We start from the raw sequence: 23,932 nt of genomic DNA, 5'->3' as shown, positions 1-23,932 counted from the left end.
GCATTTTGTAGCTTGCTCCATAGGGAACATTTTGCAATGCATCTTAGTGCCTTTGCGACGCTGTGCAATGTAAGCCACATAATAAACTAGACTTGCATTTCCTGAAGGAAAACCAGTGCTTAAAATACAGAAAAAGAATAGTATTGAAGTATTATGATAGTTCCAAAAGTCATACATCCAAATATGGACAAAGAAAGCTAAAGATGATGAGATGGACAGTAATACACTATACTGAGGGAAAAGAAGAAAGAAGACCAATGACAATTTTAGAATGCAAATATTAAGATAATGTAACCTCTGTTGGATGAACATTGAACATTCTAAATCAGAGGTGTCCAATCCTGCTCCTGGAGGTCCACTATGTTGCAAGGTTTAGCACCAATCCTAATTAAACACACCTGAACCAGCTAATCAATGTCTTCAGAATTAATAGAAACATCCAGGCAAGTGTTTTGGGGCAGGTTAGCCCTCCGGGAGCTAGAATGAACATCCCTGTACTATGGCCCTTTTATCATGGTCCAACTTTGCCATAGCTCAGATGCCGTTTTGTTCAACACTGAAGATTTTGCAGGTTCATACAATAAAAACACCAGTGATAACACATAGGGGCTCACCATTTCATCACAAACTCCTCAAAATCTGTGGTGAAGACGCTATGGGGCAGCTTGGGTGGTGGCTGCAGATGTAGAGACAGGTGGGGAGCAGAAAAAGGGGTGATGTTGAAGTGAAACATCAAAACATGAAGTGAAGGCAAAAATAAGCACAAAGGAAGTAAGTTGCACGCTAAGCAAATTCTCTGACCTCATTGACAATGTAGTCCAGTAGCTCAAATATAGCCATGGCTGGCCTGCTGTCCATTCCGTGTCCTGGGGGAAAACAATTTGCAAGGCTCAACTTAAACACGCATATTACGCAGAATATAGAGAAAATCGAATGCGCTTAAAACTAATGACAATGTTTGGGGAAATTAAACAAGGTCTTACCGCTAACCGGTCGTCCTGGAGGCCTCGGTCTTGGGGACATGCTGTGGCCTTCTGCCCCACCTGTGTCCAGCACTGGCCGGCCAAATATGGCCTCCAGTTCCTTGGCATCGGGAGGGGGGATGGGGTAGCGTCCAATAGCCAGCTCAACCAGTGATAGGCCCATGCTCCACACATCCGACTGAACTGAATAGTGTGTGCCCTGGAGTCTCTCCGGCTGTCAAGGCAGAGAGCAGAGAGCAAGTCAAAGCTCTACATGGGTGGGGCGCCACACCCTGCAGGTGGCCAAGAGGAGTGGGCTAAAACCTGGCAGCGACTTCCTCCTCTCCACATGGAAGAATCCTGGGCACCGGCACAGGGCTTGGAATGAGAAGGACTGGGGGTTGGGGAGGGAAGTGGGCGGGTGACTCACCGACATGTACGACCGTGTTCCAACGAAGGAGTTGGCCATGGAGTCGATGAGCTGGCCACTCACGCCAAAGTCGCACAGTTTGATCTCGCCACGCGAGTTCACCAGGATGTTGGAGGGCTTAACGTCTGTAGGGACCAGAGAGAGAGACCATGTAAGATGGAGTGCCGGGGTCCAAATCCCAGTGGCACCACCTGGCTTTCCATCCCCGTTCAAATGCCCTTTCTCCAGCATGCCCAGCAAAAACATTTCACAAGATGCTCTGCATACTGCAAAGCTAGCTCCGACAACACCGTTTTGAAGCAGAAAGGACAGACATGCAAGCCACTTTCCACCTCCCTCCTCTTAAACACAGGGCAAGAGGAGCAAATAACAGTGCAGACATGCAACGATTCCACACATGACGGGTCCTCCTTCAGCCCTAACACCCACTGGGAGTGGACAGAGGGGTGAGAGTGGGAGAGGAAAAAGAAGGGAGGGGGTTGCAGGGTGTGGCTGCCATGTAATCACATCCGAGAGGCTGCAATTACCGGCTGGGCTCCTCGACAGCTCCTCGCAAGCAGGCGAGCGCTCCCTGCCACAACAGCACAACTATAGGCCTGACCCTCCCTGTCTAACCCTTCAAACCCAGTGTGGCTCCTTCAGACCCTCATACAACCTGACAGAGAAACTGATACTTTGCATCTTCAGACATAGTATTAATGTTCAAATGTTGGTTGTGCCACACTTGGAGACACTGAAGCTATTTCTATGGTAACTTGTGATCTACAACTTGTAATCTAAAAATGCCAATGTAGTGTTTGTTTTAAAACGTTTAATTGTAGAAGATTGACGTTTAGCATTGGAATAATATCAACTTTTGCAATATCTTTGCTCCATTTAATCTCAGGTTTGCAGTTGTATGAAGGTCTCTGGTTATAGTTTCAGTAAATACCTTTGAAAAAGTGAGGCCTAATCTCTCTATAATTATCATTCTTAAGCTTCTTATGCAATTTCAATAGCTGCATTAGGGGGCTACTTCCTGCTGCCATCCAGCGCGTGTATGCACATGTACGTTTTCTAAGATATTAGTAAGGAATGTTGCTCTGTGTGTACCTCTGTGCATTATTTGGTGTTTCTCCCGAAGATATACCAGACCTCTGAGTACCTGTGGAAAGAGAGTTATAGATGTCATCAACAGGGTTTATCTCTCAACGGTCAATGTGGTATCTAGCTTCCTGAATTTACAGAACGTGTTACATATTCTAGTCTTTACAAAACAACTTCTGCTTTGTGATTACTGAAAGCTGAGATGCATTCGCTCACACGTGCAAAAAACAGTACAGACACACACATAAACAGATCGCTGCACCTTTGTTTGGACTTCATGTTAAAGTGTTTGTGTTTTGTCATGATCAAATGTGAAACAGAAGTTTAACCCTATTCATTTGGAAGAATAAGTCTAACTGTGTGTTGAAAAACGTGCATGTTTTGGTAACTCTGACTTGAAAGGGAGTTTGCACATCTGTGGGTGTGGTCACAGCTTTATTAAATTGCGGTTTGTGCGTACTAGTGCCAGACATGTTACGATGGAGGTTGTGTACCATTTTTTTTTGGATTCTGCTTTTAGACAAGAAGAAAAGCAGGTTGCTCTCTTTTCATTCCTACAGCTTTCACAATAACCTAATCTTTTAACATGTGCATTTCCCCATGTACATGCACAATTTCTTTACATTAAGTATTACAAAAATGATAAACAATTATTGTAATTAACCAGACACCAAAAAACAAGAAGTTGGTAGAGGTAACCTATATTCTAGGGACGCGCCAATATTAAAATTCTCCCTGATACTGATAAGATGGTAGTTATTTCCATGTTATGGCTGATAACCAAGAAATGGACGGTATTGAAATACAATCCTATTTGTCTAAGTGAGACAAAAATAAAGCACTATAAACTACAAATCTTTTTAAATGCTAAAACTGGATTTAGACATCACAACATTTTTTTAATAATTCACTCTTAATGAGCAGTAAAATATGGCTAAGAAAATATGGGGAAAAACATGCACAATTAAATATCCAAAATCGGGCAATATATCTAACATAGACTGACAGAAAAAAAATTATATGGCAGAAATAATTTTTTTCTGTCGTAAAAAAAACAATTCTACCTTAGAAATCTAACAATTAGAGTCAACATGGCTGGGTAATAGTATTAGAGATAGTTTTAAACAAACTAGTGTGAATGACTAGTTGGTCTTATGAAATCACTTATAGTAAAATTGGTGAAGGGTCATACAGAGTAACTAACAAATATTCAACAAATACATAAGTTCAAAATTATATCTGTACAAAACAAAGACTTAAGGATCATGCATAAGAATATTCTTCACATCAGATTTGATTTGAACAGCAATTGTACCAGTAATTTTGTTAAAAGCCACAAATTTGGAGAACATTATCTAATGATAAAATTACCTCAACCACACTTTGAACAAAGGCATCTGCCAAAAACAGAGAGTTTGAGTGTAAACACATTACAACCCTCAACAAGTAGTGCCCTTACATTTAATACAATTAAAGTACACCTAAGATCAGTTAGGCTTTAAAAAAAATCTAGATAAACTAGTCGACCTTGCTAACCAACTAATCACTGATGTGTCAATATGGTTCATTTGTCATCAATAACTAAACAGCATTATTTGACACAGATACAGCAGAGGAGACTGGTAATACTTACGGCTATGCTAACTTTGCCCAAAATTTCTTCAGGGATTCTCCTGGCTTCCTTCAGCACTTGATCCAAAGAACCTCCATCCTGCGGACAAATACATGTCAGTGTGCTGTAACACTTCTGCTATGAACTCATGCTATAAGCATTAAACAACAACATTGGTCCCACCATGTGCTCCATACAGATGCTGATTTCTCCATCGCTGTAAAAGGCGCCGTAAAAACCTACAATGTACGGCGAATTACACTCATGTAGGACCTGCAGCTCTCGTATGATCTGGTTCCTGATGGCTGGTTTGATTTCCAAATGAATAAGCTGTAGAAAATACAGAACGTTCAGCCTTTGAACACATCCGTAAGCAAGCCAGCAGCAGGTGCATAAGTCTGTCGATCGCTTACCTTCCTGGCCATGACCAGTCTTGAGGGTTTGTGACGGACTTTGTGGACCACCCCGCCGTTACCTGCGCCAAGTTCACATATGGGGTCAAAATCTTCATCTTTGAGCTCGCCCACTTGGGCTTTCTGGGTGAGGAAAGCCTCAAGCCGCTTCCTCTGCTGTTCATCCAAGTCCAGCTCCCCTAACTTCCTCTGCAAGGTCTCCAGGTTGGCCCTGAAGGCAGGAAAAACAGGACCAGGTGAGACATACTTAAGTATGCAGGAAAGTAAACCAAAAAGTGTCAGATATAGCAAACTATATAACGTTACTTACTCTGATGCTGCATCTATGTTGGTTGACTGTCCTTCTCCTGTGGGGGTTATAATCAAGGGGACCGGTCTTCTTTTTGGTGCCATAGTTGCCTGTTATCTATTTCAAAGAGAACAACCAGGTTGTCTCTGCTGACATCCAATCCTTCGAATTGCTACACAAACCCTTGCAGTTGTGTCTATAGAAGTCTCTGAGATTCGTAAGCCCCTAATTTCAACACCCTGTCATGCCTCCAGAAGCTTCACCAAATAATATTTAGGTGTCAAGTGGAAAGAGCGAGTGCCATAGGCGCAAAAGTGCAAGAAATGCAGTTTATTTCAGCGCGTTCATCGCTGGAATGTCTCTTCGAGACGGCCTCCGACTCGAGAGCGCTCCCACAGACAAAAGGCGGCAAAAGACAAGTCAGGCCTGTCGTTCGCAGCCACAGGACCGACCGCGAAATGCTGTCCGAAATTGTTTGGCCCGGAGGATCCGCGAAAACAGAAGTTGAAATTTCCCCCAAGAAAAAAAAGGAGGGGGGAAAAAAGTCCGGCCAGGAAGCCGCTATCCAACCAAGAGGAAGCGTTCACAAGCTCTCGCGAGAACTGTCGTCAGAACGCTCGAGTTATCGCGAGCTTTAACAAAAGGATGAGTGATGATTTGAATAAGAACGACATCTAGTGGTGAACTAAGTAACTGTCACATTTAAAGGCCTGCCACAAGGAAAGTTGCCACCAAAAAAACGTAAGAATACAATTTTCTGAATTATTTTAGCACCTCATGTCATATTTATTGTTATACGATACGTACTATTAATCTTCTGCAGTCTGAGCTTTGTCAGTAAACCCTGGTAAGCTGTGCAGTTGACAAATAACTTGACAAGATACCATAATAACGTTACAGAAAAATATAACGTTACATTTTTTTTTTTGCCCCACGCAAATACCTCAGTGCACTAATGTGGTATCAAAGTTAACAAATCATCAATACTTTTTATGTACTTGTAACCAGTTTTATTGTAGTAAACTTAACTAGTAATTATGGTGGCCTAGAAAAAACGTTATTGTACATTTCTAAGGAATACGTGTTAAATATATTCTTTAAGTAATCAATGGAGTTAAATCCAAGATTTAAAAATCACTGGAAAGACATTTATTTTAAATCAGTTTAATTAATTGCACACATAATTGACAGGTGTTAGAGGTTTTACAGTTCGAGTTCAGTTCAGACAGGGACAACTGATTCGTCAAAGCCCACGTTAGGTCACCAATTTACATTTTCCTCAGGAAGCGTTGAGTAGCCAATAACAATGTATTTGTGCCCGCCCACCGGAGCAACTGGAGGCAATTCAAAACTTGATAAAATATTATTTTTTTTTATTGGCTTTTAATATGAACATATAAAAGACACAAACAAAACATTTACATCAAGAACTGCAAGCCACTGCCCATGCTGTCTTAAGCACTGTAATAAGAGGGGATGCCTCCATTCCCAAAAAAAAACCCCACTTCAACCTCACCTGGCTACATAGAGGCCGTCTTCACCTCTGAGCTGGAAATATATTGTCAATCACCATCCATTTATATTTTCATTGTAAGCAAATGTACATTTTATCTACATCTAATAGATCGTTCTAGGTATCTAAAGATGGAAGTCTATAGAAGTTCCTTACCTTAAATGTGAAAAAATCACAAAAGTGTGGTCAAATTTAGAGGACCATACTACATTAAGGGCTTATTATGTGAAACTGTCAACTGCAGCACTGTTTACTCTTTAAAATTATAAAGAAAAGGGGAAAAAATTGGGCTATCATGAAGAGATGGAAGACCATGCCGACTCAAAGACGAACCTAAAATTACAAGTAATTTAACCCTTCATGGCGGTATTCTTATTTTAAGAAATTCCCAACCACAGATAGGATACAGTACTGAGTATTCAAGTCAGAATTCAGGATTAGTTGAAAAAAGGAAGAAAAAAAACTTAAAATTTACCACTAGTGAGCTTAGTAGTGATTTTCTCTGAAACCTCGGAGGACAACCAAATATGCTATACACACAGATATATTCATATGCCTTGAAAAATACATCTTAATTTCCAGATCAGAAACCTAGACTGCCCTACGCGACCTGATGGTGAAGGTAATATTGTGTACACGATGCTGGAACCTGGTTCGAGTGTCAAGTTTGACTGAGAAGAAAATGTAAAGACAAGTAGAACACGTCATCCCTGAGTCCTCAACAGATCAGCTGTCTGGATGTGCCATTTGTGTTTGGTCGTTTAGCGGGAGTTTAATTCTTTCGAGGTTTAGGTCAAGTCTGCATTGTCCTGACTTAGCCCCCTTATGTTCGGACTGTTGCAAATGGCTGAATGTGTGCGTACAACAGCAGGCCGCGAGAGGACACAGCGTTATCTACCATCACAAAGCAACATGCTGGAAACTCATGAAATTGCTGCGAAATGCCTCATAAAAAGCAGAAAAATACCAAACTTAATTCAAATAAAAGAGGCAAAAACTCTTAAATCAATAAATATACGTTCTGACGACAAATTAAAGAGCATGTAAAATCTGCACCTGTTGTGAAGTCCACAAAACAATATGCAAATGTCACCACTTCCTCAACCGGCTGAAATGAACACAAACATCCTCCATACAATGGGCTCAAACAAATCAGCCATTAATCTAAACTGAAAAAAAAAAAAAAAGAAAATTGTAAAGTGAAGAAAAATCTGGTTTTAAGTTCAGGCAAATAAATTTCAGGTATATTGCCAATAACATCAGCTCCCCTGCTAAATAAACCTAATTTACTAGTCATGTCTAAAAGAAACCTAAAACAACTCTTTGTCCTCTCTTCCAACTGATTTATTGCTCTGCCTTTGTGTAGTCATGACTTCAGCAACCTTGTACAGACCAAAACGACAAAGAAAGCAATAAATTTGAGAGCATTGAGACCTGCAATTTTCTATGAAATTATCAGAAATAATACATTACATTAGCAATCGTACAGTATTTACTCGCTGACAAGCATCGCAAAAGGACCGTTGATGTTGAAATGTCATTCTTTCTGAACTGAGTGTCGATTAGCACACTACATTCAGTCAGTACACACTAGTTGACCGACAGACTTGACCGGAAACTCTTTGCTAGAGTCAGAATCGTTTTTAATATGATGCCTAAATGGGCAAGCACAAAATAATGAGCAATGCATGATGCCTCTCCAGTGTTGCTGCACATGAAAAACAAAAGGGATTGAAAACAAAACTACAAAAAAAAAAAACCCTCTGGTCCAGTTCGCTGTTAGACTGAGGTAGCTTGTCAACTTCTGTGGACAAAAAAAAAATAAATAAAAAATGAGAGATGGAAATTAATCAGTAATGTCTCCAAATCACATTAAAACGAACACCTAACATAAACATCCTATGTGGAGGACTAACAGAAAACGTCTCTAAATAGGTTGCAAATGGTTGGATGATCTCAACCCGAAGGAATGAAGGTTTTTGAGATACTGTGGCTTGTCTCACAATGTTTTGAAGGCCTGAACAGCTCTGTATAAAACTAAAACTGGCAAGATCTTAAATGCCCAGGATGGTTAAACCTGTCAGAACACAAAGTGGAGAGGAAGTCGAGGACGATAGAGTAGAACTGAAGGTGGTGTTACGCTTCCATGGTCTTTAAAGGGAGAATACAGTATTAAGATGCAGTGAATGATTGGGAAAGGCTTTATGGGGCATCTACGAGTTTGTCAATGTGATGCCCGACTGCTCCAGAGGTCAGCAGCGCATGAGTGTGCATGCATGAGTATGTATGCGTTTGGGAGAAGACATGGGGACACGTTTCTTGACTTTCCAAGGCTCAGATCCCATCTACAACCCACTCCCCCCAACAAGTCTTAGTGTCCTGCTGGCCGGCCTCAGTATGCGGTGACCAGGTCTTTGTCATAATCATATCTGCCCCGTTTAGGGGCGGGGCCATCCTGGCTGTCTTCCGTGTCCTCGCTGTCCTCAGCTCCGCCCCCTCCTTCTTCGTCTGACGAGTCATCCAGAGTCAGATCCACCACGACCCCGCCTCCCGACCCGGTGCTGGTGCCGCCGGTTCCTGCCGACGCACCACCTGATCCAGGCTTGCCGGTCTGGTTTGTGCCGCTGTGTGCTGGGGAGTGGCCGTTCGCCTCAGGAACACCTTGGATGAAAGTTAAGGCAAGTTATTTCCCATTAAATACTTAAAAATATGCAATATTATGCAAGCTAAATGTGTTGAAATGTCATTTGTGACCCTGGACCACAAAATCAGTCATAAGTAGCACGGTTATATTTGTAGCAATAGCCAAAAATACATTGCATGGGTCAAAATTATCGATTTTTCTTTTATGCCAAAAATCATTAGGATATTAAGTAAAGATCATGTTCCATGTAGATATTTTGTAAATTTCCTACCATATATATCTCAAAACTTTATTTTTGATTAGTAATATGCATTGCTAAGGACTTAATTTGGACAACTTTAAAGGCGATTTTCTCAATATTTTGATTTTCAAATAGTTGTATCTCAGCTAAATATTGTCCTATCCTAACAAACCATACATCAATGGAAAGCTTATTTATTCCACTTTCAGTTTATGTATTTGTTTTTTTGTACGTTTTGTGGTCCAGGGTCACATTTCAGAAGGAAGAAAACCTTCTTACATATATCCACCACAGGATAGTCAGGTGTGCAGCTGTTTTCCCGCTCTCTTTCCTTCTCTTTGTCGTCCCTGATTGGCCTCCATGAGCCATCAGTCAAATACTCGATCTCCTCCACATCCTCTGGCGTCTCTTTAAGGATCTCGGACAGCAACCTGAAATGAGTCACGTTCGGTGAGTTTTACTGCCAGAGTCTGTTAGAAGCAAGGAATCTGAGTAACTGTGCCTACCCATCAATAGTTAGAAGCTCAAAGGGCGCAGGTTTGTCGCATACGGGGCAGGTCCATGTGGGTTTCTTTTCATTCATTTGCAGGAAGAAGACAGCATCGAAACACTGCAGGTGGGCGCAGGTGAGCACTCGACATGGCACTCCAAGTCTCATCTTTACCAACTACATTGAAAAGACACTTATTAGATCCATATCTGGTTCCACAGCTAAGAGTCCACATAAAAAGCCCCGTTTCCACCGCAGGATCTTTCCCCAGGAACTACTCTGTGTATTTTCACCGCAGGAACCAGGATCTAAATAAAGTTCCGGGTAAAAATCTGCCCCTCAGAAAGTACTTCCTCGCGAGGTAGTACTTTTTCAAAGGTCCGGAACTTTCAGGGGCAGGACTTGGGCACTGAACATGCTGATTGGTTGAGTTCACGCAGCATTGTACTTCAACCACCATATATTCGCATAATTTTCAAAATATTACTGTTATTGTGTCATGAAATGTAGTTTTAAAAGTATTTCAGGCGAGAATGTAGTCGTTTAAAACTCAAATCTGCGGTTTATTTATAAAGAGAGCACCTATTTGAAAATGTGTTTCGCTGATTTCGGAGACGTGAGCTCCACGCGATCAGCGGATGCTCAGTGCTCATGTTTCCCGACGAGAGCAGCCTCAACTCGGCTAGTCCTTCTGACATTTGCCGCTGGTATAAGCGTTCATTTGCAAAAACAGATAACTCTGTTTTTAAAAATGTTCAATAATCATGTTTTTATTATCCTGCATTCCAATTAATATCAAACTGCAGTTGGGTTGTTTTGATTAAATAATAATAACAATACAGCTAACTAACACAAAACACAAAAACATGATAGCACAATAAATGATTTATGAAAATAAATAAATACGGAGTTACATTTTTGCAAAAACTCTTCATATGCATATTCATACACAGACAATTAAAAATAAATATTGCAATATTGCTAAATATTATTAAAATTTAGCGCTCAGGGCTCATGTATCCCGACGAGAGCAGCCTCAACTCGGCTAGTCCTTCTGACATTTGCCGCTGGCTCTGATGTCTCTGTAGTGGTTAAACAAGATATAATTCGTTTTGGGTAAATCTAACAGGTAATCTTTGGTCTTTATTCTACTAATCTATTAATATGTTAAATTGAAAATGAAGAGGCAATACTGTTTGATATAATATTTTGTTTCATTGTAATGTATGGACGTTCCCTGAAGTACATTTCTGAGGCTATTAATATGTTTAAATGAAAACGAAAAGAGGCAGTGGTGTTTGATATCATATTTCGTCTTATTGTAAATACAGTGAGGAAAATTGCAGTAGCCAAGGTGAGCTGCTGTTTGCAGAATTACCGGACTTGCGTCGTCCCATCCCCGTGAGTTCACACTCCTGAGTCGAACTCACGAAGTCCAAACTCCCGAGGATGCAAGTCTGAAATTTGCATACTTGGTATTGAGAAAGGCGCGCAGATCTACGTCACCAGACTATTTGCCTTATCTTCTCAGTGCTTTAGACCGCGATGGAAACGCAGACAGCAACAGGTCTGGGGGGAAAAAAGTTCCTGGGATAAATTGTTCCAGGTAATTTCGGTGGAAAAGCGGCTAAAGACAAAAACAGGACACTTACAGGACAGATGAGGGACACTCGCAGTCCTGTAGTGGCGATCTCACTTTCAGGATCAAAGCGTAGCTTATCTTGAACTGTGTACATACAAATAATAATGTTTCAATATAATTTTGATGCCAAGTTCCTGTGATGGTAAAGCTGATTTTTCAGCATAATTACTCCAGTCTTCAGCGTCACATGATCCTTCAGAAATCATTCTAATATGCTGATTTGGTGCTTAAACATTTCATATCATCAATGCTAAAAACAGTTGTGCTGCGTAATTTTTTTGTGCGGAAAGTGCACAACAAGAGAAAAGTATTAATTTCTTAAAAAAAAAAAAAAACACCTTAATGATCCCACACTTTTGAATGTATTATTCAAATAAATAGTGTTTAGTGTTTATATATAACCTGACTCTTTAGTGGGAATTGAAACTACCACATAGCAAATTGTTAAAAGGTTCCTTTATGAAAAAAAAATTATTAATCAATGAAGGTTGTGAACGCAAGGAACTATTACAGTGAACCACTTTTTTGTTGTGATTAATTAGTTTTATTAATTAAAAGCCTGAGAATACATAAAAAAACACATATGCAAATGATTTCAACTGTTTTTTGCTACTGTTTTACTTACAGGGTTTCTCAAGTGTAACCACTGATCATGTAATGTGTTTGGTCAAGGTGAGAAACTTACTGCGTTCACAACAACGATCGGGACTCTCAACTGAGCAATGCTTCAGCTGGTTGAAGAGCTCTCCAGATGTGAACACCCTCACTAGGTACACTGCCACCGAGTACCGCTGCATCCAAAACACAGCGGTCAGCAAGAACACACTCAACTTCATCTAACAGGTTCATTCATAAATACCGATAGCTCTTTGTATGAAGTATCTGTACCTTTCCAAAGTTGCCCCATGTGATGGTGACTCTGTTAGTGACTGTGGAGAGGTGTAACCATGGCGTGATATTGACGGGTCGACAGGGTCGACGTGGCTCAACACCCGGTTTATTGGAGGGATAGTAACCCTGAACAAAAAGTAGTAATATAAATAATCAAATTCATAATTTACAGCAACAAGACATACAACATTCTAAGAAAACCATTTAACCCACAACAGACGCATTCAGAAAATTAATTCTAAATTTTAAAATAACACTGGTGTATTGCTTATGTGATGCTGAGAAAATGCTTAAAAGTTTATATAAAGCGGTTTAGATTTACGATCATCCTGAGTGGTGAAACCACCACACTCCCTGTTCTTTCAGCCTAATCAAATTCACAACACTTACCGGTACATGACAGTAGGACTGATTCACTTTCACAGCAATATTGGGAGGATATTGGTCCTCCTGAACACCGATAGAGTCTGTGTAGCAAATTCTAGGAGAAGAACAGGACATGTTAGCATGCAATAAATGCATCTCTGACGCCAAAACGTGATGTACAGACATGATTTAGCTGAATGACGTACCTGAGAACCACTTGAACTGATTTCATTCCTGGGCGAAGTTCACTGTGCATGAGCAGGTACAAAAAATATTGTGAGTAAACACATTTAAAGATGCTTTATATTCTTTTGTATTTTCAGTAAAAAAAAAAAAAAAAACAGCCAGGTAGACTCATTGACTGATATTTGGATATTTTGTCAACATTAATCAAAAGTAATTGCCAATAAATAATAATGGTAGGCTACATTTTAATTTGTAAATTAATATTACATAGTTTAAATATTATATAAACATAACACAAAGCAATCTTTAGAGAAAAAACTGTGGGATTGTGTCTAATGGAGTTAATCGTGCTTAAAAAAAAATAATTCTTACTGGAACCTCTTCTAGCATAAATATTATTTTATAAGTTTACAGCTGTATAATTTCAAGTTGTTACTGCAAATGAAAAATAGCTCTTTTTCTTGCAAAGAATATATAAATATTTCCATAAAAATATATATTTTTTATTCTTACTAAAAATAAGTTGTATATCTATTTTTAAATCCTCATAGTTAAGATACGTTTAATTATAAATAAGTGTAGCCAAAATAATAAAAAAAATAAATTAAAAAAAAGTGAAGTCGTGTTGAAACGTGAACGTTGGGCGTCTGTGAATATCTGTTCTGCACACTCATCATCCACATAGGCCTGCTCATTATCTATCATTAAATTACATTAACAATACACCCCGATTTCCTAAACATCAGCATTGTTATTATTGGCCATCGATTGACTGCTAAATAAATCCACCAATTAACAAGATGACTTGTACATTTCTTACCTGGAGTTCCGGATCTGTTCCACTTGACTTGGTGTTAATTCAAAAACGCATTGACTCTCTTGCAGCTTCTCGCTGTTCTGAGCGACTGCAAAGAGTGGCAAAAACAGAATTAGCTCACTGGATTTCCTCCTCATCGGCTAGACACACCTATTATAATTGGGTGTTTAAAAATCATATCACCGTTATTGAAAAAAATTATATCGCGATACATATTGATATTGAATTATTGTCCAGCCCTAAATTGGGCTATTATTTATTCATGATAATGGGACTCACTTAGTTCTGTGGGTGGCAGCAGCGTTTCTAGGTTGTGGTAGAACGGCAGGGGCACCAATTTGACTTCTGCTGCAGGAGGCGGCGCCGGTTTGGGAATGCCGTTGAGGTAGTCTGTGCCCTGGGCTGTGCCTCTGGGCGAGGAGTTAAGGGCAGGGTAGTTTACGGGCACGGACTCAGGCCGCCGGGCTGCCAGCCAGGCCGAGGCTTTGGGGAAGCGCGTCTCGTAGAGCTGTCGAACATTCTTTAGCAGCTCTGGACTGTATTCGGTCTGCACAAGCCTAAGAGCTCTTCCCACTAAGTCCTGCTTCAATCCGCTTTTACTGCGGCCCATTGAGGCCAGCAGCGTCTGCAGATCAGACACCCGGAAACTCTTCACCATGTTCTGAAGAGACAAAACAACCCAAGAGAATGAGAAATGGGGAAATTAATTAGAGAATTCAATATCTGGGTAATGAATCCAAGGGTTGTGGGTTCGATTCCCGAAAAGAGAACAAATTGAGAACCAAGTACTTGTTCACACCAGCTTGAATGTTGAGCATTAAAATACGGTCCAGTTTTCACATGTGATAGAAAAGCAGACATACAGCTGTTAACAGGTACACAAAGCAGCTCTGCGCAAATTTGTTTCTAAACCACTTGTCACAGAAAAGTCAGTCAATAAACACCAAATACAAGAATACAAGAGAGCCAAGTCTGGATTCTTTAATCAATATTCACTGTTGCTCAGCAGAATACTCTGTCCATGATGAGCACCACAAAATTGTAGTTTTATGTCTTATTGGTTGGTTGGAATCTACTTTGGTTGGCCAGTTGTCTTTGCAAATCAGAACACCTCTTTAAAAAAATCTGTCCCACTGGTGTATGCGATTATTCGTCCCAGTCTAAATAGACGCATTAACAGCCATAAATTCAAATTAAAATGTTTATCGTACGTAACTTCCGCAACAAATATTCGTATTTTCTATAGTATGTGTACATAAATTTGCTTAAAGTAAAACCATCTACTAAAATTTAAAAATTACTAAAAATTCTCAATACTTTTAAAAAGTTGTTTATATTGCTTTGACTTTCCAAATTCAATGCCAAACAATCCTCAAGCTTCTAAATTACCTCAATCTCTAGTTTACCATGACTGAACCCATGCAGGCCAATGACACTCTCCATATAAACACTACACAGAAATCAGTTCTGCAAAACAGGTAAAACAATGAGGTTCAGAGCACATTCATAAGCATGCTGTAGTAATGAATATCAGCATGGATGCGATTATATGCTGGTGTTCAGTAGTAAAACGATATTGCACAAATGAAAATGATTTATCTTTTCAAGCAACCCACATGCATCAATTGTGCATGTGACTATATACCTAAACATTAACCTACAGCACTGAAAAGTGTGGAGTTGTGTTTATTTATACAGCTACATTGAGAAAATGCACGTGTGATTTGAAAAGGTAGAGACTGTTTTGTTATTTTGCATTGTGCAGACTAATCATTCATTTCCACAGGCAGTGCGCCCCCGCGCGCGCGCACACAGACACACTAGCGTTGGTCTCAAAGCCTGCTGTCTAACCAAACTGCGTTTTGGACACCAAATGTACATTCAGGGCGTTCAAAAATTCGAATCTAACTTTAGAACGCGCCAAATATGTTGGATACATAGACAGCTCACTGAGTTTTGAGACCCAACCATTCACATACACACATATACAAATTGCCAACGCACTTTACAGACTGCCACTTATCCTGAATGAGCACAAAATACAACAGTATGGAATTTAGCTCAAGTTGTTTTAATTAGCACCGCATCTGACTCGCCAGGTTCCTTTTACTTTCACTATTTTTCAAAATCTCATCCACTCACCATCGCTTCTACCAGTTCGGCCGCCATCTTCGCACAGCAGCCCCGCGAGAGCCTGGAGCGAAAGGCAGCGGCTGGCCAATGAGAAGCCGAGAAGGCGTTCGATGACCGCCGCCGTTGTCCAATCATCACGGCGGATTCTCCATAAGTAGGCGGGGTCGTTTGCGAAGAGGCGTGACGGCGAGCTTTAAAAGGGACAGTGCAGTCAAAAAAAGAGAACTTGAAGCAAGGTCTACCCTTTCTGATAGGCCTCTGGTGCTTGTAAACCTACCCACCGTTGCCTGAACTTCACAGTCTGATTTGCCCACTTTAATAGTCTGGCGCGAGAGCGAAAGCACATTGCGTTTTGCATTCAGATGTGATGCGAGAGGTGGGTTTCCCGCGACAAGTGGAACAGGAGCGCATGGCTCCACTCGATCCATTCCGCGCGGGAAAATCCACTTCATGAGTTGTAAAAAACCACGATATTGAGGTCTGAATGTTTTGTGTATTTTCAGCCCTAAAATTACTACAGAAGCACACTAAAACATCTCCGACGTATATTCTCAGGCGTTAACTATGTATTGTTAAATATATTACAACGAACACGCTTGTTCATTGAGGACAGTTGGGTAAACCGGTCTGGAAAATCCACACAAGACTGAATCCACAATCCCCAGGAAATTCCATCCCGTGTTTTTCTTTATTGTATGTGGTGGGGGAGGGGACGCAGAGAATGTTTGAGGTCAATAACTGAGGTAAAAATAAGGCAGAACAAGGAAATAAACAGGTACATTGTTCCTTACACACGTTAATAAACCAAAGCTAAATATAGTATACATATATTAAAACAAAAGTAATAGCATTGTTATCATGATGAACCTGTATGCACAAGTCATACTGTAATCTCATACTATTTTTGTAGGGAAAGCAAGTTCAGCCCTACTTGTTCACCCTCATGTTGCTTCAAACCTGTATGGCTTTCTTTCTTCCGTGGAACACAAATGGAGATGTTAGGCAGAATTACATCCTCATTCCTTTCACATTCATTGTGTAGAAAACATAGGCTACTATGAAAGTGAATGTTGACTGAGTAAGTCTACATTTCTTTTTTTGTGTGTGTGTTTCACTGAAGAAAGAAAGTTGGGTTTTTAAACAACATAAGCTCATTAAAAGATGACCGAATTTTAATTATTGGTGGAACTCTTTCTTTGAGGAAACCACATGTTCAGTTTTTGCAGAAGATGGCGCTGCTGTCTAACAATGGTTTGCCTCTGAACGTCTTCACAAAAGTTGTCTTTAAATGTGGTTTTAAAGTTTCAAGAAGTCAAATAAAAAATAAAAACAACAAATTAAATGTACAGATTTACTAATATAGGATGACAATTTACTCAATCACAAGGTAGCAATACAGATGAAGTAACAACATTAGGTTTGACTCAAGCAAAAGTCACCCCAGGGTTATTTAAGACATTGATCCGTAAAGCTGACAGTGATTCTATTCCACCTGTTCTTCCATAAAATCCATGTTAACTCACTCCTTGTGGGAAGAATTTCAGTGTTTTTTAGGGGAAGATCTGTTAAAGCTACACAGCACTGTTGCTTTTTGTATTCAGGCAGGTGGCAATACGTAATTATGTATTTTTCATTAAAACATTTTAAAAACTATTAATTGCCATTTTAATAGTTTATAATAATAAATAGTTTATAATAACTCTTCTGTTGAATGGTTGCATGCGAATAGAAATTTTCAACTTATTTTTATATAGCTCTTTATTAAAGTTCAGACAACATTAATGAATTGTACATGCACTTAAAATGAAAAAAGAGCAACTGAAAAGACTGTGCTTACTTTCTAATCAGACATAAAAAGAGAATGAAGAGAAATAACAAGTGTTCAAAATGGAAAATATGTAAATATATTTAAAGTAAAATAAATGATACATCAATTTTCCAAAGCAAAAATTCGAATCTGAAAACAAACAACATAAAACAGTATATACAAGTATGATGAATATAAAATATTTCTATTTCTATTTAAAAATTTAATTTTTCTAGAATAACCTTGCATTAACATTCAACAGCATTGTCTTTGTGGGTTGGAACTGTGTTAATGGCACATACAAATCACACATTAAAGCATACTATACATGTTTCTGGAGAAAAGGCCAGTCATTGTGTGTAGCACTATAATCTTTTCCTTTCTTTTCTTTATTTGTATTATAAAAATAACTATACAAAAAAACGTTGGATTAACCCTTGATTCCCATTACAGGACTGCATATAGCACTAATAGGGAGGAGTGTGTATGTGTGTGTTGTGTGTGTGTTGTGTGTGTGTGTGTGTGTGTGTGTGTGTGTGTTTGTTCTTGCAGTTATTTTAAGTCAAATATGCATGTGAGTCATAGTGATATGCTGCAGCCCACGTGTCCAAACTCTCCTACCTTTTGAGTGAGAATATTACATTGTTTCCCAGTAATATTATTGGCAGCTTAAGTGTTAGGTCAACAACAGACAAACAAGCACACTAACAGTGGCTTTAACAGGAACACAGTTTCACATGTAATCCAATCACTACCTTCGTAAAACCGATAATAAACTAATTGACAAAAGTCTTTAAGGGCACTCATTTGGATAATCTGAAACCAATACAGCATGCTTGTTCACATGTGGCATCTAAATTATATTTTACAATTAAAGATTTTATTTGCCAAGTTATACAAAATAAATCTTGGTTCAAATGTTTACAGTACAACACTTAACAATAAATAAAATAAAGCAAATAAACTAAATACTGGAGCAAAAGGGAAAATACAGATAGTATTTTACTTATATATAAACTGAAACCAATAATGAGATACCTCATAATCCCATTTCACTTATGTTATGTGCTGTACTATTATGCAATGTCCCGAGAGTACTTGTGTGAGTCTTAAATCTCAAAATAGTTTGTAAAATTAGCACCAGGGCCTGCAAGAGCAACTTGGTTGAATGATAATAAAAGCTGAAAAAAGAATTTTGTTTTAAACATAGTATTTACATTTATTGATATAAATGTAAATGTTTATATTAATAAACATAAACATGTTTACTTATGTTTATTTCTATTATATTTGTTTAGTAAACACTTTTATATTTTAATATATTATATTTTATAATTGATTTTGAAACTAAATTTCATATTAAATAATTTTTTAACCATTTGAAAATTATTGTTTTAATTTTTGAGTTGATTAAAAAAGTATTATTATTAATCAGTGAATTATTATTCACCATTAATTATTATTATTAATATATGTTAGAAATGTATATACATTTTATATATTACTATATTGTATAATATTTCATTATTTATTTTATAGTGAAAACAAATTTCATATTAACAGAAATTATTGTTTTAAATCTTGCAATTATTTGAGAAAGTATTACATTATATTTTACAATAGACCTAAAGAAAAAGCTAATAATACATAGGGAAAAAAAGAATAAATACAAAAAAGAGATGTATGTCATATTGATGTTTTTTTTTTTTTTTTGGAAATGCTCTCTAAAAGCACAACTTTATTGTTTGGAATTAAATAAAGTGGTAGTATCAAATGTTTCTTGCTGTAACGCACAGTATCTACACCTTGAACTTAAAAGATTGAACACAATAAAATGTTTGTTTATTATAAATAGATACCATGTTATAATTTGTCATTTTCATCTTGACATTAGTGCATGAAATCTGATTGTTAAAAATATTTGTATATTTTGAAGTTACAGTAAACTAAAATGCACAATGCTTTTGTGTTAGTCCCAAAGACTTGACCCAAACAGGATAAGCACACCCAGAGGTCATGCTGTATCACTGCAGCCACCACCCAAGACAATTTACATTAATCAAATACATTAATCTGTGTAATCTCTTGTAATTACAAAGATTTGCTTGGTTTAATAAAAATAATCCCCCTCAATTAGACCCCCTGCCTCTAACTCTCTTGTACCCCACTTTTCTTCTAATTGCGTGGTTAAATATGCGGAGCATTTAAATTAAGTGGCGTTAACGCTCTGGTTATTGCAAGAGAAGTCTTTCTAGAAGGAGGCTTTCTTGGAAGATTTGCAACTGGTGGTGGTGGTGTTTTTCCAAACAGGTGGCTAAACGAACAAACACACAACTTAACGAACGCATTTACCTGTTTACTCGATTCACGCATGCCCCAGAGACTGACGTCACATCTGCTACCAAATTAATCATTTGTTGGACTAATCTTTACCAGCACTTCTTGAAAAGACGGAACACACAAGGAAAGACAAAGAAAGTCGAACCAGGACAACATGTTATAAAGTGGGATCCGAAAACTGGATTTTTGACCACTAAGCCACAGATTCCAAGAGCTAACAATACAGAGATGGAGGACAACGCATGCCGCAGCAATCGAGGACAACTGGGACTTCAGTTCACTATTGACTATCTTTTGTACAACAAAGGACGCAACGATGAGAGTCCAGAGCCAGAGGACAATGGCCCTCCATCTGAAGATCTTCAAAGCACAGTCGATGAAACTCTCTCAGAAAGGAATAGTGAACAATCAGAGGACCAGGAAAATGAAGAAAACGGATGTGAAGAGGAACACGAGAAGACAAATCTGAAGAGTGAAGGAACGGATGAGAAGCCAGCGCAGTCCTATATTGCCCTCATTTCCATGGCCATCCTGGATTCAGATGAAAAGAAGCTCCTGCTATGTGATATTTACCAGTGGATCATGGATCACTATCCTTACTTCAAAAGCAAGGTATTGTATCTTCATGAAAGCAACTAAGCTTCCTCAAAGAGTTCTGTCTGGAAGTTGTGGTTAGGTTAAGCAATTTTGTACAAATCTTTCAAAAATTCAAAAGATGTTCAACAACTTACATCTCACCAACATACTTAGTGACATCCTTGTGACTTCTTCCCATTACTACCCATTTGTATTTAACCAAACAGTGGCTCTTGAATACAACGTTCATTGAATACAATGTTTAAACGTTACTTGAAGTGCTCAAAAGTCTACAAAACTTTTCAGGAGTGGCAAAGCACTTCTTCAGAAGACCTACTGCACAAAGAAAGAAAATGAAACAAACTAGAACAAATATTATGAACTTGAATTTGAATTTGCGATCTGACAAAGCCTTATGTTTGGATCTGTCAAAGCACAAGGATTTTACATTAAGATTTTGAATTCCAAAATCTGATGAAAACTTACACATGGATTTTTATCTGCAAAACCAAATGTTTTGACTTCAAGTGAATTTGAGAATCATGACATCAAAATTTTGGTCAGATTCGCAAGATATTGTAGTCCAACTCTGAGAACTCATATTCATTATTAAGTCAAAGTGACTTTCAAATGAGTCATAATTCCCATTCTCTACTCTTTAAACAGGACAAGAACTGGAGAAACAGCGTCAGACACAATCTGTCTTTGAACGAGTGCTTCATCAAAGCCGGTCGCAGTGACAATGGCAAGGGTCATTTCTGGGCTATTCATCCAGCCAACTTTCAAGACTTCTCTAACGGGGACTACCACCGGCGACGTGCCCGGAGAAGGATTCGCAGAGTATCAGGGCAGCTGGCCTTCCCGGTACCTGCGCATTACCAAAGCCTCGGCCACCTGAAATGGTCACCATGTTGGTGTTGTCCATTGATTTGCTTCTCGCCCAGAGTATGCTGGAACTGGGCTACACTTCAGACACACCATAGGCCATCCCTTCATGGACTGATATAACCAGATCTACACTCAAATTATTTCTTCATGCTGTTCAAGTGTTGGAACTTTAATTGTACATATTTTGTAAGCCAAGTCCAAAACTGTTCATAAAACGAAAATGAAATAAATTTGGAACGTATTTACAAAGTGTTGCATTTTTTTTTTATTCATTGCATTTTCTTAAAGGAATATTCCAGGTTCAATAACTAGAATATTGTGACATAATGTTTATTACTACAAAAAATAATTTCCACTTGTCACTCATTTTCATTAAAAAAAAAATCGAGGTTACGATGAGGCACTTACAATGAAAGGGCCTTTTTTTTTTTTTTTTTAATGTGGGGCATATCATTTATAAAAGCACTTACATTAACTCTTCTGTTAAAACTTGAGTATTACTATCAAGCTGTTTAAATAATTTTAACAGGCACTTTAGGGTTTTAGTGTTTATGGCATTATATTGTCATTGCAAAATTGCACATAATTTTACACAAAAAAAGGTAGTTTTTTTTTTTTTTTACAATAAAATCATATTGACACACATATTTACACTATTGAAACCTAATATTTCTACCTACATATTTAAACTATTGAAACCATACATTTTTTTAATGTTTACAGATTGGCCCCCATTTACTTCCATTGTAAGTGCCTCAATACTTTTTTGTGTAAATCAACATTATGTACTCAACCTGGAATAAATAAACCAAATATTAAGTAAAATAAAATGAAATAAAAAAATGCTTTTAGAGTTTTAACCAATGAGGTCCATAAGGAAGATAAAAAATCCTGTGCAGTTAAAGAGATAGGCCTATAGGAAAGCTGTGTGTGAAATCTTAGACTGCAACAGAACAAATTCTTAAGACAGTAATACAATAATACCATTTAATTTCTCACCAAGCGTGTTAGTGTGTGAGCATCTCTTTGGGAGCACATTGCGCATGGTGTAAAAAAATGTGAACACATTCTTCACGGCTGCGGCCAATCCAGATAATAATTAGACAGAAGAGCTCAGAAGCCAAATCTTTAGTCCTAAGAGATTTCGGCAGGCTGCCCAAAGCCGACTCTGGGATAAATACCCAGATAATCCCATAAATCTCCATGCAGTTTCGAAAAATAGGAAGCTTATCACACAGCATAATCTGGTAAGCGTTCCTCAGGTGAGGACCTACACTGCTGCTGGAGAATATGGTGGGAGGGATGAGGTAGTCGAGTGTGGGGCAAGATGAAGCCTCAAAACTACATTACCTCGAGCAGAACAAGAGGGTCGTGAGCTAATGTGAGTCATCTGGAGAGAATAATTAGTGGCTAATATGATTTCGGTTTACATTCTTTCTGATGCCTCTGAAAATCTGTCTCTAATTCCCATCTTCAGGAAGACAGCACTCGTCCCACCTCATTTTCAAAAAGATAAAATGAAGACACCATATATGCAGTCATTCATATAACCTTGACCCACTTGGAGAAAAGAAGTCAAATTAGTGACCCTATTCATACACCCTATTCATTACACTTGCTGTAAAGATGTCACATTTGCTATAAAATAAAACAAAACAGTGCGCTTTCTACTTTTAATTATTTAAATTTAATACAAATCTAGGGTACTTGTCAAAATTATTTTGGACATTTGTATTCAGAGAGGTCTTAATTATAATGTCATATATAAAGTACGGTTTTAAAATAATAAATAATAATGATATTTAAATTCAGTCTAGTTATCGTGATCGGTAAAATCGGTCGAGATTTGTGTGTGTGTGTGTATGTATGTTTTTAATATGTATGTATATATTAAGATATCACCTGATTTTACTGATAATGATAAGTAGGTTGGATTTAAATATCATTATTATTTTTATTAATATTATTTTAATATTTAAATGCTTCATTATTTAATAACATATTTTTTATTATATTTATATATTATATTTTAGATATTTTATATAAGATCCTGAGTATGTGGTTTACTTATAAATGCATTAAAGTATTATAATATTTAGATTTTTATCAATACTATTCAAATAGTTGATTATTTAATAAAAATTTATTTATTATATTTATCTATCATTATTTTTGATATTTTACTGGAAAAATGTAATGAGAACAATTTTCAGCTACAAAAATACATGCATAATTGTTTTGAGGCATAATTGTAGAAGAAAGGAGTGGGAACCTAACCAAGAAACAAGGTTTTTAAGCAATTATCACTCTTACAAAGCCATCTAATTAAATTTTCTTAACCAAATCTTTCTTTTCTTGCATTAATTTGCTTAATTCCCCTGAATGGTCCTAGGTATTAAATCCTCTTGCCTTTGACAGTTTTAGGATGTTAATACTCTTGCATATGTGTGCCTTATGCTTATAAGATACAAGCTGTCAAGCAGGTTGCAGTTTGCTCTCTCTCTCTCTCTCTCTCTCTCTCTCTCTCTCTCTCTCTCTCTCTCTCTCTCTCTCTCTCTCTCTCTCTCTCTCATCTCATTTATACACCCTCATGCAGTTTTGAGTGA

General features: G+C 38.0%; 4 protein-coding genes across 5 annotated transcripts in view; 1 reads left to right on the top strand and 3 right to left on the bottom strand.

Moving 5' to 3' along the window:
• The window catches only part of LOC107676947 (dual specificity mitogen-activated protein kinase kinase 2-like), a 9,089-nt gene extending 8,558 nt beyond the window's left edge, over positions 1-531 (bottom strand). Inside the window, exon 1 of the mRNA XM_016471692.1 lies at positions 499-531. Coding sequence (XP_016327178.1) covers positions 499-531 — 33 coding nt within the window. The remainder of the gene's footprint in view (positions 1-498) is intronic.
• A 73-nt stretch (positions 532-604) lies between these two features.
• LOC107676988 (dual specificity mitogen-activated protein kinase kinase 2) lies at positions 605-5,370 on the bottom strand. The gene is made up of 9 exons (XM_016471765.1): positions 4,814-5,370; positions 4,504-4,714; positions 4,274-4,420; positions 4,112-4,189; positions 2,485-2,536; positions 1,393-1,517; positions 984-1,197; positions 802-866; positions 605-676 (listed from the first exon to the last, which is right to left on the bottom strand). The coding sequence occupies exons 1-9, from the start codon at positions 4,894-4,896 to the stop codon at positions 611-613; spliced, it is 1,041 nt and encodes a 346-aa protein (XP_016327251.1). The 5' UTR covers positions 4,897-5,370; the 3' UTR covers positions 605-610.
• A 601-nt stretch (positions 5,371-5,971) lies between these two features.
• On the bottom strand, positions 5,972-15,791 carry LOC107676972 (E3 SUMO-protein ligase PIAS4-like). The gene is made up of 11 exons (XM_016471740.1): positions 15,725-15,791; positions 13,862-14,243; positions 13,586-13,670; positions 12,786-12,827; positions 12,604-12,694; positions 12,211-12,339; positions 12,008-12,113; positions 11,333-11,406; positions 9,697-9,857; positions 9,470-9,621; positions 5,972-8,966 (listed from the first exon to the last, which is right to left on the bottom strand). Exons 1-11 carry the CDS (start codon positions 15,749-15,751, stop codon positions 8,698-8,700), a joined length of 1,518 nt encoding a protein of 505 aa, XP_016327226.1. The 5' UTR covers positions 15,752-15,791; the 3' UTR covers positions 5,972-8,697.
• Positions 15,792-16,425: 634 nt separating this feature from the next.
• On the top strand, positions 16,426-21,451 carry LOC107676973 (hepatocyte nuclear factor 3-beta-like). Of its 2 annotated transcripts, XM_016471741.1 has the most exons (3): positions 16,426-16,490; positions 19,959-20,474; positions 21,105-21,451. In XM_016471741.1, the coding sequence occupies exons 2-3, from the start codon at positions 20,091-20,093 to the stop codon at positions 21,444-21,446; spliced, it is 726 nt and encodes a 241-aa protein (XP_016327227.1). In that variant the 5' UTR covers positions 16,426-16,490; positions 19,959-20,090; the 3' UTR covers positions 21,447-21,451. The 2 variants fall into 2 exon arrangements, with proteins under 2 accessions (XP_016327227.1, XP_016327228.1); XM_016471742.1 differs by lacking the exon at positions 16,426-16,490 and having other exon boundaries at positions 19,892-20,474.
• Positions 21,452-23,932: the final 2,481 nt, after the last annotated feature.

Source organism: Sinocyclocheilus anshuiensis, unplaced genomic scaffold (genome assembly GCF_001515605.1).
Source record: "Sinocyclocheilus anshuiensis isolate Anshui unplaced genomic scaffold, SAMN03320099.WGS_v1.1 scaffold420, whole genome shotgun sequence".
Taxonomy (NCBI): Eukaryota; Metazoa; Chordata; class Actinopteri; order Cypriniformes; family Cyprinidae; genus Sinocyclocheilus; species Sinocyclocheilus anshuiensis.
Note: the sequence above shows the minus strand (reverse complement) of the source record. Positions and strands in the feature narration are given on the sequence as shown.

Coding starts and splice junctions, on each gene's coding strand:
- LOC107676988 (XM_016471765.1), bottom strand. CDS start 4,896: ATGGCACCAAAAAGAAGACCGGTCCCCTTGATTATAACCCCCACAGGA. Junction 4,421..4,503: donor GACTGGTCATGGCCAGGAAG/GTAAGCGATCGA, acceptor TATTTTCTACAG/CTTATTCATTTGGAAATCAA. Junction 867..983: donor TCCAGGACGACCGGTTAGCG/GTAAGACCTTGT, acceptor GTTTTCCCCCAG/GACACGGAATGGACAGCAGG.
- LOC107676972 (XM_016471740.1), bottom strand. CDS start 15,751: ATGGCGGCCGAACTGGTAGAAGCGATG. Junction 14,244..15,724: donor CCGAACTGGTAGAAGCGATG/GTGAGTGGATGA, acceptor TTGTCTCTTCAG/AACATGGTGAAGAGTTTCCG. Junction 11,407..12,007: donor CGATCGTTGTTGTGAACGCA/GTAAGTTTCTCA, acceptor GTATGTACACAG/TTCAAGATAAGCTACGCTTT.
- LOC107676973 (XM_016471741.1), top strand. CDS start 20,091: ATGGAGGACAACGCATGCCGCAGCAATCGAGGACAACTGGGACTTCAG. Junction 20,475..21,104: donor ATCCTTACTTCAAAAGCAAG/GTATTGTATCTT, acceptor CTCTTTAAACAG/GACAAGAACTGGAGAAACAG.